General features: G+C 37.5%; 1 protein-coding gene across 1 annotated transcript; it reads left to right on the plus strand.

Annotated features, from left to right (window-relative positions):
- Positions 1 to 2938: 2938 nt before the first annotated feature.
- Rac1 (ras-related protein Rac1) lies at positions 2939 to 14727 on the plus strand (the record flags this gene model as incomplete). The annotated part of the gene is given in 2 exon segments (XM_070099058.1): positions 2939 to 3073; positions 10040 to 14727. Coding segments are annotated over 2 exon segments (291 nt in total), but the record flags the coding sequence as incomplete, so codon positions are not given.
- Between the last annotated feature and the right edge of the window lie 844 nt (positions 14728 to 15571).

Here is a 15571-nt window from a genome sequence, read left to right on the forward strand (position 1 = left end):
TTCAAATTACACTTTTCACTGCGTTATACTGGGATCATTGTTTTATTGTTTACACAGGCCTACGCTAACTTCCCCCTACACTTCTAAGGAAAAGATTATTTCCTGTTTAGTAGAGGTAACGGTTGTATGCTCAATTTATGTATGCTGTGATTCCCTGCACCTCAATGCTACCATCACTCGTTTCATATCTTATGACTATAGTAGTTACTTATCCATTATTAACACTTCACTGGACCTCTGGCAATAGTTCGCTAGTGCCAGTCGCTTGTAAGATATTCCCCTATCTACACTATATATTGTACGCTATACTTGGGGATAATTTAGATTACTCTTATCTACAATTTAGTTCACTATGCCACTGCACATATATATCCTTGTCACTCACTATATTACTTATAGATAGATAGATCGATATTCGTTTATTTCCACTTGTGTCGACACCCGGCAATAATTCACTAGTGCTGGTCAGGTCTATTTCCCACGGTAACCGTTTCTCCACCGGCACTCTCTATGTGACACTATAATCCATATTTTCCTATTTAGCGTTCACTGATATTCCTTTTTTGTTTGTTCAAAGGAGTATATGCACTTTATGGTTGCACACGCTTATTTCCCGCATTCTGTTCCTTCTACTACTATCAAGACACGCAGTTTTTGACGGAGCACAAACGCGCGCGACTGTCCCCTCGCCTACTGGTAGTGACAGGTTGGTTTGGAGTGGCAGGTATAGGTGTGGTACCATACTTTTTCGCTATCTGCTTGATGACATTGAGGGTGAATTCCACATATCGTTGTCGCTTCCCAGTCTTTATTTCGTACTTGTTGAAAGCATTGAGCATTGCAGTGTCTACGAGGTGGAAAAACACTGATATACCACTTGCAACTCCTACGCACACAGTCAACAAACCATATCATGATGTCACACTTGCTGACTTGTCGCATGTTGTTCATATAGTTGACGACAGCAGCTGGCTTTACAATAGTCTCATTGTTGAACCTGCTTAGTCTGTCTGTACCATCTCGTTTCTGTGGATGGTTGACATTAACATCACGTCCCATTTGTCATGCCACGTCATTGCTATGATGTTATTGGCATGAAATGCTTCCACTAGACTTGCTCCAATGAACCTTGGCATGTGTTTTCTATTTCTTCTCACTGTTCCACATGTATCAGTATTATTCACATGCAGGAAATCAGCAAGCATAGGGTTTGTATACCAGTTGTCTGTGAGCAATGTATGACCCTTGCCAAGGTATGCTTCCATCATCTTGCGAACAACAAATCCAGAAATGCCCAACATGTGCCTGGTATCGTCGAGTGTGTTTTTCCCTGTGTAGATAATGACATCCAAAACAAGACCAGTCTCGCAGTCACACATAGTTTTATACGAAAGTGTGATTACGTTTGCTTGGTATATATTGTTTGAATGACAGTCGTCCCTTGAACAGAACCAAGGACTCGTCAACAACAGTGTTCTTGAATGGAATGGATGAAAGTAGGCACTGAATTTTTGCTTCAGATACATAAACAATTCCTGGATTTTGTATAAGAGGTCATTTCGGTTTGGCATATTCCTGTCTGAGAAGTGCATCATTCATAGCAACAGAGTGAATCTGTTGCAGGGAAGGAGGTCACAGAAGACTGGAGTACTGATGAAGTGGTCTGTGGACCAATAATGTGCTATATTCTTCTTATATGTGTGTGGCATAAGCATGACAGTGCCAAGGAATAAATACATTTCAGCCACAGTTGTATCTTTCCACCTGTGCACCCATGAAGATTCTGAAACATCTGTGTGGTCCATTGTATACCGATAGTACATGTTAGTCTGGGTAACAATCAGGTTCATTATCGGCTCATCAAAGTAGAGTTGAAAATAGTCTAACTCTGTCCTATCACAAATGAGTCTACAGTGTGGCATGATGCCTCTTCCACTGACATCAAAATTGGAAGGACATGGCACGAATGATGTACTTTCTGTCCAGTTCTATTTGCGGTCACATGGTGCAGGTTGAACCTGTGGCATGGGGCCTGGGGAAGCAGAAGGAGGGACAGGAGTGGAGGCAGCACATAGTTGAGAAGGTGCCAGGCGGTCCTTTGTCTACCCAACCACCACACCACGAGGTCAAGGCACCATGCCACTCCCTCTTCCTCCATCCCAGCATACACCTTCATGATCACTATCACTATCAGTGGCTGGGGTTTCGGATTGTGACCTCCCACGACCCTTGCCGACTACATATGGTGCACTGCCTGAACGTAGGTTACGGTGCCTAAAAGTATGTTTCACTGGGGAATAATGATAATCAGTTTCACTCGATGAATCATCCATGGGTATAAAATTTATATCATCATTTTCACTATTGTCAACACCATAACGCATGGAAAATGATAGTTTCCTCTTGCAGAGTTGCCTTTGGCAAGTAACACTAGCAACCCCAGAGGTGCTGAGCTGAGGGTCTGTTGTGGCCACACTGGCCACCCCAGAGGTCATGGGCTGAGGGTCATCTGGGCTATCATCAAAAGTTTCACTAATTCCTTGAACATAGTGGCCATATCAGTATCAAAACCATTCTTTATCACTTTCTGAGAATAGTAGTGCTAATACGACGAGGCGTGAATGAATCATGAGGGTTTGCCATGATGTTCACCCAAGATTGAACTGAAAATAACTGGTGTTACCACGCGGTACCCCAGCGTCCCCAATTTTTTTCATACTGCGCTCGCTTGAGTGTGCAGGCCCATTCTCTCATGTTAGACGACTCAGGCCTATTGCGCCAATTTTGAAGGAATGAAAAATAAAACGTTGATCTACGTTCAGAGCCCCCTGCACATGAATGTAGATCTACATGTGGACAGTTTAAGGTTAAGGTATCTTAACTTCAAAGTATGCAAGTAATATTTTTACAATTGTTTACGTTAATGTTTACATTTCAGTGGTATCCAGAAGTACGTCATCACTGTCCCAACACACCTATTATTCTCGTGGGGACAAAGCTTGATCTCCGGGATGACCGTGAAACCTTAGACAAACTTAAGGACAAAAAGCTAACTCCTATTTCCTACCCTCAGGTTAGTAGTGTTTGCTTTTGCCTGTACGGTAAAACTTCTCATTAACGGATTTTGGCAGTTTCAGACAAAAAGAAATTGGCTGGACAAATGGTGTAATTATTGGACAAAAGTCAATTATGCATTTTGTCTGTAGTGAGTGTGTGGTTGTCTTCTGAATTGGGCCAAGTGTGTTAACCCTGACGTTCGTCTGGTTAAGCCAAAGTGGTTACGTTGAGGACTAGTCCATTTTCATTGTTCCATGAACCATAGACCCGTTTCTTTCATACATATACTCATCATTTGATCTCTTAACTCTCCCCGAATTTAGAGCATTTTGATTGGTTCAAGATGATTTTGATTGGTTCAGGATTTAAAGTAGCTTGAAATTGAGTTCAAAGTACGGGAAATGTTCGATTTTTGCTGATATTCCAAAGTACAAAAATCATATCACTCATCCAATACGCAGCCAGCAAGTTGATCTAATATGTATTCAGGAATGCGCTGATATTATTTATACAATTATTACAATTCCGTAATCTGCATAACAGTAAATTTTTTGTGAATAAAAATTCAAAATGGAAAGCAAGCATAATATAGGAGAGGCCTGGAGACATAACTAATGAACAAAGGAAATGTTTTTTAGTGTCAGGAATGTGTAGATTTTTTATTCTGAACTGTGTATAAATTGGCAATTTTTTTAATTTTGTGTGAAATTGGCAAAATTATTGATTTCTGATCACTATTGAGTAGTTAAAATAGGTAAATGGGTGGTTTTTTGTACTCTATAGAATGGAAGGAATATTAGAGAAATAGCTATGAGTTTGGTCAACTGGAACAATGGAATTGGCCTAAAATAGGAGTCAGTGGACGAAATTGCTGATGCATAAATATCACCGAGATCGCTAACTTTGCAAGAATGTAATTCCATAAGTTTTTCATCAAATCTTGTACTTTTCATTTCATTACCTTTGGAAAACAATTCTCTATCATTTCAAGAGGTTTTTTTTTTTTTAATTTCTTGACAGCAATTCTCAGAACAGGGGATCCAACCCTGAGAGGGTTAAATAAAAGTGCAATTAACAATGGGCTCTAAAGCAAGTGGTCAGGCCAAGAGAAAACATGTGGTTCTCATTGTCAAGGAGAAACTTGAATTAATAAAGAAGGTTGAGTCTGGTATCTCAGTGGTACAGGCATTTGTGGTTTCTCAGCCATCTACAGTATTTTCACTACGTATTAGTTTCACAATTTCTCTGACTGAATAAGTTATTCTGAGTCACAACTGTCAATCACAGCAGTTTACGCCTCATCTCTCCACCACAAAAAGGTAAGTAAAATTACTGTACATAAAGTACTATAAAATTGCTATAGAGTACAGTACTGTAGTACTACTGGCTACTACATTACTTCAGAAGACAGCTGAAAGATCATGAAATACTAATTTCCTAATTCAGGTGTAACATCCATCATGAATTTCATCAACAATCATGAAGTGAAGGAGAATCTGACAAAACCACCTTCACTCATTATTATATATCCCCTTCCCCTGTTAGTCTGTTAACAAGAGATTGTATGTACTGTATAATTGTTTGTTTTATTTTGGGTTCAGTATTTTGTATTCTTAATTATTAGTGCTAGTGCAAGATTTTTATACTATTAGAATGGATGATCAAGTGGCTGGAGTGTATCATCCAGTCAGCTGATGCACTGAGTAAGCCCTTAGTGTGATACTGTATTGAGAACTTTCAAAACAAGGGAAACAATGCCGATGGTGACACTCTTCAAATCGCTATGACTCATGAAATCGTAATGACACGATTGCAAACAAACCATACCATGGGCAGGATTGAACCCGTGGTCAGTGTGTCTCAAAACTCCAGACCGTCGCATTAGCCACTGGACCAGCTGGTCCAGTGGCTAACGTGATGGTCTGGAGTTTTGAGACTCTCTGACCTCGGGTTCAATCCCACCCGTGGTATGGTTTCAAATCGCTAGTGCTCCCTCACTTAGAATATTGCTCAGTGCTGACGGCCCCGTTCAGGGCAGGAGAAATATCGGAGCTGGAGCAAATACAGAGATCGTTTACAGCTCGCATTGAGCCAGTAAAGCACCTAAACTACTAGGAACGCCTGCAAGTTTTGAACATGTACTCACTGGAGCGGAGGAGAGAGAGGTACATGATAATATATACCTGGAAGGTACTCGAGGGCTTGGTCCCAAATCTGCACACTGCCATAACAACATACTGGAGTGAGAGATATGGGAGGAAGTGTAAAATAAACCCAGTGAGGAGCAGGGGTGCGGTGGGGACAATAAGGGAACACTGTATCAACATCCGGGGGTCCCAGACTTTTCAACATCTTACCAGAAGATATCAGAAACACTGTTGGAACAAGTGTTGAAGCCTTCAAGAGGAAACTAGACAAGTATCTTCACCAGGTGCCAGATCAACAAGGCTGTGATGGATATGTGGGGCAGCAGGCCTCCAGCAGCAACAGCCTGGTTGACCAGGCGAGCACTAGACGAGCCTGGCCCATGGCTGGGCTCAGAGAGTAGATATACTCTCAATTCTTCAAAGGTATATCAAAGGTACATGACAGGGTAACCTGCTTTGCAAAGTTCTGAAGGTACTCAAAAAGGTGAACGTAAATGTTCAAGGCTTTCTTCGTAGATGTCTGAAGATCTCAAAACCACAACTACAATTATTATAATCATAACTAAGCGCTAAACCCACAAGGGTCATACGGCACTGACCACAACTACAAAGCTCATACATTTTTACTTGCCTTATTAATCATTATTTGGTATATAAGACACTGAGACACAAGAATTTTACTTATGGTGCTACAGTGATGAAATAAAATATTTGGAAAATTGATGTTTATTTGAAAAATACATGGTAATGATATGACAGATAATTACTTGATTTAATAAGAGATATAAATACCCTTTGTTCTTATAAGCATTGTTGCATGCTTTGACACAGAATCAACCAATATTGAACACATCTTGGGAAGTTTTGTTGTGGTACCAGGTCCTAATAACAGTAGCAATTAGTTTCTTCAGAGTTGAACAGTCCTGTTTTGCAGTCCTGCATTTGGTTATTGCCCATAGATTCTCAGTTGGGTTGAGGTCAGGAGAGTTTCCAGGCCAATTTAGAAGGCTTATCCAACTCTCTTTGAAGAATGTTAACATTTTTCTGGAAGTGTGGGATGGAACAAGATCCTGCTGGAAAATGCCCTGTCCATCAGGAAAGTTTCTATCCACAATGGGAAGCAAATGAGTTGCTAGGATTGCCTTGTATTTGTCACTGTTCATCATTCCTCAACAATAACAATCTGTCCAGGGCCTTTAGCAGTAAAACTGCCCCAAAACATCTTAGATGGGTGCTTTGGCACTTGCTGAATGTGTCCATTCTGAAGAGGTTTGCCTTTGCTCTCTCTTTTCCACTGATCTATACCCATGTACTTCAAAATGCACCTCAGCTGAAAATATAACTTCTCCATTCATCTATCATCCATCCTTTATGATTGAGTGCTCACTACAGCCATTTTTTCTTCATAGCTACAGTCAACCATTTCTTTACCAGCTTTCTGGCAGTTCTGCCAGCTTCAAGGAGCCTTCGTCAAACAGCTGAAGAATCAACATTTATGCCAGCTGAAGCCAAATCTCTCTGTAGATCTGTGCTGGTTTTCTTGGGATCCTTCACACTGCTCCTTATGATAACTATGTCATCATGAGATGTCTTGCATTTTCTTTCACGTCTTCCTTGATAAAGCGCTCGCTCCACAGGCACCGGTGTCGTCAGCTGTTTTCAGAATCCGACGGACAGTTGACTTTGCTAGGCTGAAAATTTTTGGCGATCTGTCTGATACTCCAATCTGCAAGTTTTCTAAGAGCTACAGTACTTGCATGCTTCGTAGGTGTAACATCCATCATGAATTTCAGCAGTAATCATGAATTGAAGGGGAGAATTTGGCTAAACCACATTCACTTGCTGACCACACTTGCAGGAATAGCCTTGCAGAACAATGGCTGTTGTACCACTGATGAGAGTTGCAGGGTAACACCACAGCTGGATGGTTGTCAGAAGTCAGTAGTAGACTCTTCTGAAAAGAAAAGAACCCAAACTACATTAAGCCAGAGACTAAGACATCTTTCTTTCAACACACCAGCCGTATCCCACCGAGGCGGGGTGGCCCAAAAGGAAAAACAAGTTTCTCCTTTTACATTTAGTAATATATACAGGAGAAGGGGTTACTAGCCCCTTGCTCCTGGCATTTTAGTTGCCTCTTACAACACGCATAGCTTACGGAGGAAGAATTCTGTTCCACTTCCCCATGGAGATAAGAGGAAATAAACAAGAACAAGAACTAGAAAGAAAATAGCAGAAAACCCAGAGGGGTGTGTATATATATGCTTGTACATGTATGTGCAGTGTGACCTAAGTGGAAGTAGAAGTAGCAAGACGTACCTGAAATCTTGCATGTTTACGAGACAGAAAAAAGGACACCAGTAATCTTACCATCATGTAAAACAATTACAGGCTTTCGTTTTACACTCACTTGGCAGGATGGTAGTACCTCCCTGGGCGGTTGCTGTCTACCAACCTACTACCTAGAAGACTAAGACATATTCTGAGATAATCACAAAATTTACTTCTGTCCCAGTTAATTTGCACACTGGTGTAGATTGCAGAAGAAATAAAAAATTTGACTAAGGAAAATTTGGCCATAGAGGGTTTAATGGGTTACAGCTTCACAAGAGGTTTGAGTTCATAGCCAGTAGCGTGAAGGCTCATAGTCAGTACATCTTACTAATGTTGGTAACTAGCTCTTAAATATTTTTCAGAATTTTTTTTTTTTTTTCAAAATGGATGTACAGTGGAGCCTCAAATATCGAACTGCTCCCAACTCGACCAGTTATGTAAGTGTATTTTTGTAAGTGCTTTTATAAGTGTATTTTTGAGGGTCTGAAATGAACTAATCTAATTTACGTTATTCCTGATGGGAATAAATTCATTTGGTAACGGCACTCGAACAGCCGTCTGGAACGAAGAAAGTTTGATATTTGAGGTTCCACTGTATATGCTTCTAAGAACAGTACCATAGCCTAGGACAAACATATTTTGTTAAAGACATCAACTTATGATAACCCTCAAGAGAGGTTCCTTGATGTTGGCGAGAGGTTTTTGATTCAAGGAATTAGACATGATCTCACTGTTCTTGGATCATATATGAATGTCTTTTATTCTCCCAAGTACTGTAGGACCCTTGCAGGTTTAGTGCTTCCCATAAATGTAATAATAATTTTAAAGATGTTCAGGTTGACCATCACTAATCTGGCACCATTGGGACCTGTAGGGGTGCCAGATTACAGAGTGGTTAGGTTAGAATACCCTTAACCCAATGCCGATATTTATGCATTGGCGATTTCACCCACTTTACGCCCTATTTTTGGCCCATTCCATCATTCCAGTCTACCAAACTCATAGCTATTTTGCTAGTATTCCTTCTATTCTGTCAATTGAGTACAAGAAACTGCCTATTTACCTATTTCATCTACCCAATAAAGTGGTCAGAAATCAGTAATTTGGCCAATTTCACATAAATTTCAAGAGATGCCAATTTAAAAATGGGATCCAGAATAAACAATGCAGACATTCCTGGCACTAAAATAACATTTTCTCTGTAAAGTAAAAGGACAAGCAAAACTAATGTGACATTTTATTGTGGCAACGTTTCGCTCTCCAGGAGCTTTGTCACGGCTTGACAAAGCTTCTGGAGAGCGAAACTTTGCGACAATAAAATGTCACATTAGTTGCACTTTTCCTTTTACTTTACATATTGTCGATAATTCTACCATTATTACAACACTTTCTCTGTTCATTAGTAATGTCTCCGGGCCGCTCTTATATTACGCTTACTTTCCATTTTGAATTTTTATTCACACCAAGAATAGAAGATTTACTGTTATGTAGACTACTGCCTTATTGTAATAATTGTATAAATAATGTCAGCCCATTCGTGGCCACGTATTAGACCGGCCAGTTAGACACACATTGGACGGTAACGTCATTTGTTTAGAACATCGGCAAAAATCAAATATTTCCACTACTTTGAGCTCAATTTCAACGTACTTTCAGTTGTGAAACTAATCAAAATCATATCTATTTCTGTAATATATCTTCCATTCTATCAAATGAGACAAAAACACGAAAATACAACCATAAAAAAAACATACGAAAATACACTGCAAAGGCAGTTTACACCAAAAACACAGTTGCAGTTTTTTCTCATGCATTGTGTGTTGCAGGATTTTTTTTTTATATAGTGCACATTTACCCCACAGACCTATTCTCTCGTAGGCCCAAATTTACCAATCACAACTTATCTGAATGACCTGAGCTCATGGTTACTGACAGTGGCTTCAGAGCCACCTTATCATTTATGATCATTGTATGGGGTAAGTGCTTTACACATTAAGAAGCATTTCTTTTATTTGTTGGAATCATGGCTAGGGCTAAAAGTGAGCAGGTTATAACAATAAATGGAAAAAAAAAAAATTGGAAGGACTCATGCAGCAAGTAGTGCCACCAAACAGTAGCAGCAGGTTGGCGACCCCGGAAATTTGAAATTATGCTAGCCGAAATTAGTGCCAGATTACTGATGGAACCGAATTACTGATTGCTGGATTAGTGATGGCTGACCTGTACCAAAATTGATAATCAGGTTGTTATAGTAGTATGTCTCCCTTTCATAATTCAAATATTTCACCTGTTTTGGAACAAGGGTACATAGACATTTCAAGAAGAAACTGGACTGATACCTGCTGTGTAGAGCTAGAGCTGTTAACCACGAGGTTAACAACAGTCTGGTCTGCATGCTTAGGAGGAGATATTTGAGACGAGTTACTGGTATGTCACATCTCTTAGAATTTGTGAATGATAAAAAAAAAAAAGTACTGATATTTTTTATACAAATCTTTCAGGGTTTGTCTATGGCTAAGGAGGTTGGTGCCACAAAATATCTGGAGTGCTCTGCTCTAACACAGAAGGGACTCAAGACTGTGTTTGATGAAGCCATCCGTGCTGTGCTGTGTCCTATTAAGCCACCAAATAGGAAACGCAAGTGCACCCTCCTCTAAGGCCCAGTGGATGATTGTCTAGGCACCAAATGAGTGGATTTTTGAATAACTGTGTAATGGCTTTGAAATCATGTTGACCATTTGTGATTTATCAGTATCTCAAGGTGTCCCTAAGCTAAGGTAATTTTTCTTATGGCCACTTCGTTCTGGTATGTCATAGGAAGTTGTACAGTATGGTTTTTTAAAGTGAATTGTGTATTATGTGTTGATAATATACCTACAGTATATACGAAGTGATTCTTTCCTGGTAAAGGAAAGGAACTGTCCATTTGTGGGACAAAAACTAGTGAATGGAAAATGGCAGTTGGGATTTCATGATTTGAGTTAAAGGTGTTTGGTTTATGAATGGCTAAAGTTTTATACACTGTCAGGCAGATCCATAATGCAAGTAAAAGTCGCCTGCTCTACTAATGTGCCCTGTATTTTGTTTATTTAAAGCTATAAATAATTTGCATTTTTCTATTAATCATCAGTCATCAATGCAGTTTCATATTTCCAAGCCAGTTGCAAAAGGCTTTTGTCACACTAGCACAAATAACCACATGTATCATACAGGAATATAGTTATATTTAGTGTTGTTATAGATTTGTTTGCAATATTGTTTTACAAACTGAATAGCACATATGCCTTTGTTAAATTTGTACAAGATTTTACAATCATTAATTTTTCATTCCACAAAAGCACTTGTTTTATCAGAGATCTTACAGTAGAGCAAATATCCAGAAGGATGTGTTGAACCACCTCCAGCAGTTGATGAACTACAGTATATGCACTTATGATCCTTGAGATGACATAATTTGTGCCTTGTATTACTTTTGGGAATTGTAACTGTTTATACCAGTTCAGTATGAGAGCTAAGAAAATGTCAGAACAGTATATTGATAATTTTTGCCTTTGGTTGTCAAGAGATGATGCAAGTCAACATGTGTGAAGGTATTGCTGTGGTTCATGGCTTCATATTTGGTTTGATACTTGCCAGTGATTGTAATAAATTAATATTATATATTTTTTTCACATGTGTAGAACATAGTGGAAAGTTAGTGTTATAATAAGACTTGCAATTGACATATCTGATATTTGAGCCAGAGTTGGTGTATGTATGTACTGTACAGAATTACAGATACTTGTGATGATGGATCCTTTGTAAGAGTCCTTGGAGGTTTTCAAATTTCTAGTATTTTAGTAAAGCAAAATATGTGATTAATAGTGAGAAATACAGCTTTAGGTATTGTAAAAGGTGCACTGATACTGCTTCAATGCATTACCTGGGTCACCTACCACAACACACAAAGTATCTCTTGGAGAAATTGAATTTAATAATGTCTGTGATTTTTACCAGTACCATAATAATCATTCTTCAGCTCCCATCTAAACTGTCATTATAAATTTATGCACAACTTGATACATTTTAAGGTACTGACTAGGATGAGGTATGCTGTAAAGATTTTCTATGTAAATGTGTTCAGACTTATCATTGGTCCGATATTAGTCTAGACTAGTTAAATAACCTTATAATCATTGAGTTTTATCATTTTCTTTTTTGCTCCTAGTTCTACATTATGTACTCATTTTTAAAGTGAAATACTGTAATTGATAGAAGTAGCAGTATCGTCTCTGGTATTGTCAGTCAGCAGTTTGTTGTGAATGAAGAAATCATGGAAGTAGGTTCAATTTGAACGTTTTATATGTATGGTAAAGAAAAAGCCTTATAATTTAAAGCTCTTCTCATATTTCCATATAATTGCTTATTTTTGTGAAACTGCAAATTCAACATTGAAATTTACAACATTAACTTGATAGAGTACCAAAAACTTAATCTTCATATTTCTCAGTGAAATTTGGCAGTGCTTTTAGCTAGCCTGGAGTTTAAACACATCATGTGTAAGTGCTTACATTTAGCACTGTAATTTTGAAGGTCTGTAAGGTTTACTAAGCAACTTTTGCCTGTTATTCTGCACTACTCCCCAGTGAAAACACTGAACATGTTTGAGATGACACTTGAGACATGACTCAAAATAGTGGGAATGTAATGCAGCCACAGGTATATTTGGTATTTAGTACACCTTGGTTCAGTCAAAACATTGTTAGTCTGTACCCACACAGTGCTCTTCCTGTTATCTGCTGTGCACAGAAGTCTTGGTGCTTTCTTGACATGTTACACTATAACTAGGGATATTGATAAAGAATTTAATTATCCATCAGTAAGTATATCACTTTCATCTGTGAACTGTAATGGGTATTTATAACATATCTTGCTCTCCTATGATTACATGCTTCCATATGAGAATGTGACTGCAAACTTTAGTTGGACTGTAGGTACTTTTTTTTTTTCTCTCTCTCAAATAGTTGGATTTGTCTTGTTTCATCTGCCACTAAATAACATCCAAAAATATAAATTTATTCATAAAAATCATTGCTTGTACGTACTATTTTTTTTATGTTGCTTTATGGTAAGTGTTGATAGTGAAAATATTACTTGTACATAATGTTTTATATATGCTGCCAGAGGTCAGTGATACCTGTTGGATGATGTAAGATAGTGACAACTATAATGGCTTTAACTATGGATTAATCCTTTTCTGCATCTTGTGTGATTGTATGTATATATTCATATGTATAATACATGCTACACACTATCTTGTGGAAAAAATTATTGGTATAGTTTTTTCTAAGTTTAGGAGTAACATTCAGATATCTTTGTGTACAGCATAGAATTTATATCCTTGTTTGAAGCCAAATATGGTGATCAGTCTTAAACAGTCCATAAATATTCATTAATAGCATATTCAGATATTTAAAACTTCATATCTTCCCCCTTCCAATAATGATAGAATGAGATGCCTTTGATAATAGTAATACTCTAAAGGTACTTGGGTTTTAGATTTTTAGTACATTTGCAATAATATATATATATATAAATTTAAACATCTTGGCTTAACTTTTTTCAAAGTTATGGGCACAAATTTTTATTTATATTTCTTTTTGAAGCATGCCAAGATGTTTAGGGTCCTTTCTCACTTTGAGGGGTCTTGTAATTTTTTCTCATCTCCCTAGACATACATATTGTAGTACCTTTAAAGTTTGATCCTCAAAATGGAAGATTTGTATGAGAGGTAATAAATGCCAATATATATATATATATATATATATATATATATATATATATATATATATATATATATATATATATATATATATATATATATATATATATATATATATATATAAATAAAACTTCATCAGAACCCATCTTCCCATGTATAATGTGAAATACTGGCAGTGACTTCTTGTGACCCATTGGTTATTATATATATACTGTGTATCTATTCCTATAGTCTTAAGTTATATAGTATCAAAATATTTAAGTTACTGGAATAAGATGGAAGTTTAATTGATAGTCGAGGGGAATAATACCTATTGTCATAAATACTGGTGCACATAAAATATATTGTTTTGGCAAAATGAGTTTTAAAAAAAATATATAAAAGTTTTAACTAATTTAAGATGCTTATTATCTTCAGTTCTAGACTTCAACAAAAAATGTAAATTCAAGCTTATAAAAAAGTATGTTAATAGCATGAAAAGAACATTTGTATTAAGATTACAATACTTGTAAATTCTCTGTAATAATCCTGCATACAGCTAAAAATGAAATTGTTGCTAGTACGTACTTGATGGAGTAGTCTTATACCCTGCTCAAATATAGAACAATCACATGCCATTATATAGCATTCTCCAATTAATATTTTGGGCTTCTGGAATCTCCAGGATTTTAAAGTGTAGGGGCCACCAGAAATATTTGTGGAAGTTTCTTCAGAGACCAACTCTATCAAAAATGTAAATGGTGATTAAATTTGGTTTACTTTGTGCATAGTAATTAAGAAATACAAAGCTACTTTCATGCTTCTGACATTCTGTTTAACAGCAATTAGCAGTTTCATAGGTGCTACTTTGAATGTGAAGCCAGTCATCTCAGATGCCTGGTTTTAAAGAAATTATCTTCCTCTTGTGAAGGCTGTGGAGAAATTATTGGTAGGCTTTGAACATAAGCACTGGCATAAGGAGTTTTAACTGGGAAATAAAGGTGAAGTTCCATCCATTTTGTCTATTTTATGGCATTGAAACATAGAAAATGAACTAAGAATTCTTGCCAAATGTCACTGCTAGTTACAGTGTTGTGATAGCTGTGTATTTGTGTTATGAGTGATGACTTAAAATATCACTTAATGCAACTAACTACTATACCATTTTCAGTCTAGTTGTAGGACAACTTGTATAGTGCGCAAATGCACTACTGCAATCAGTTGCATAAATTTTGTGCCACTTTATCTCCACATTTGGCAAGCATTCCATGTCCATGCTGTAAAGAATGTATGTACGATACCTAATTATTACAATAGGCACCACTCATTCTTTTTGCATAGCCTAATTGTGCACAAAGTTCAGAGATTAACACGTTGAAGTTTGTAAAGTGTTTTTACATTTGTAAATAGGGATGTCAAGATATGAAATAAAACTGTATAATTATTTTACTTAATACTTCTTCTTTCCTAGTCTTTATAATGGTAATAGCATATTTTATGATTAAAAGTTTAGAATGATCCAAAATTGAAGTCCATTGGTGAGCAAAACTTAGTTATATTATTATTATAATAAAAAAGAAGCACTAAACTTAGTTATAGGAAAGCAGTGACTGCAATTATGGTAAAGGGAAAATTCTTCCCTTCCTCTCTGATCAAACCTGAATACCTACCTTTAATTTTTTTTTTTTTTTTACCTAAATGGTGATCACTGTCTGGATCCAGCTCTGCCTTTTCCTTCATTTGCACTGCCAGTAATTTGAAAATCCTGCAGATCATCTCTTGGAGGAAAGTCTATACATATGTACTGGATTGGGTGTGTACGGTATATGTATATAAGCTATTTGCCTTGTTCAGTTTTCTTAAGAACAGAACAGATCTAGTGTAATAAATACTTGGTTTATTCATAAATATGCATGTGAATGTTCCCCTCCCCATCCATCTTGGAATTTGTTCATCTTCTGGATGGAGTGACTGTTGGCCAGGTTTTTTCAGGACATTGATGTATCTGTGCAGAATGGACATTATGGGAGTCAGGAATGGTTGCAGTATACCTGGAGAGGGTTTCAGAGATCAGTGCCTCTGTGGCCCGGGCCAGGCCTCGTGGTGGATCAGGGCCTGATCAACCAGGGTGTTACTGTTGGCTGCATGTAAACTCATGTACAAACCACAGCCCGTCTGATCAGGTACTGACTTTAGGTACCTGACCAGTGCCTTCTTGAAGACAGTGAGGGGTCTATTGATAATCCCTCTCGTGTATGCTGGTAGGCAGTTGAACAGTCTTGAGGCCCCTGAC

The sequence above is a fragment of the Cherax quadricarinatus genome, chromosome 66 (genome assembly GCF_038502225.1).
Source record: "Cherax quadricarinatus isolate ZL_2023a chromosome 66, ASM3850222v1, whole genome shotgun sequence".
Taxonomy (NCBI): Eukaryota; Metazoa; Arthropoda; class Malacostraca; order Decapoda; family Parastacidae; genus Cherax; species Cherax quadricarinatus.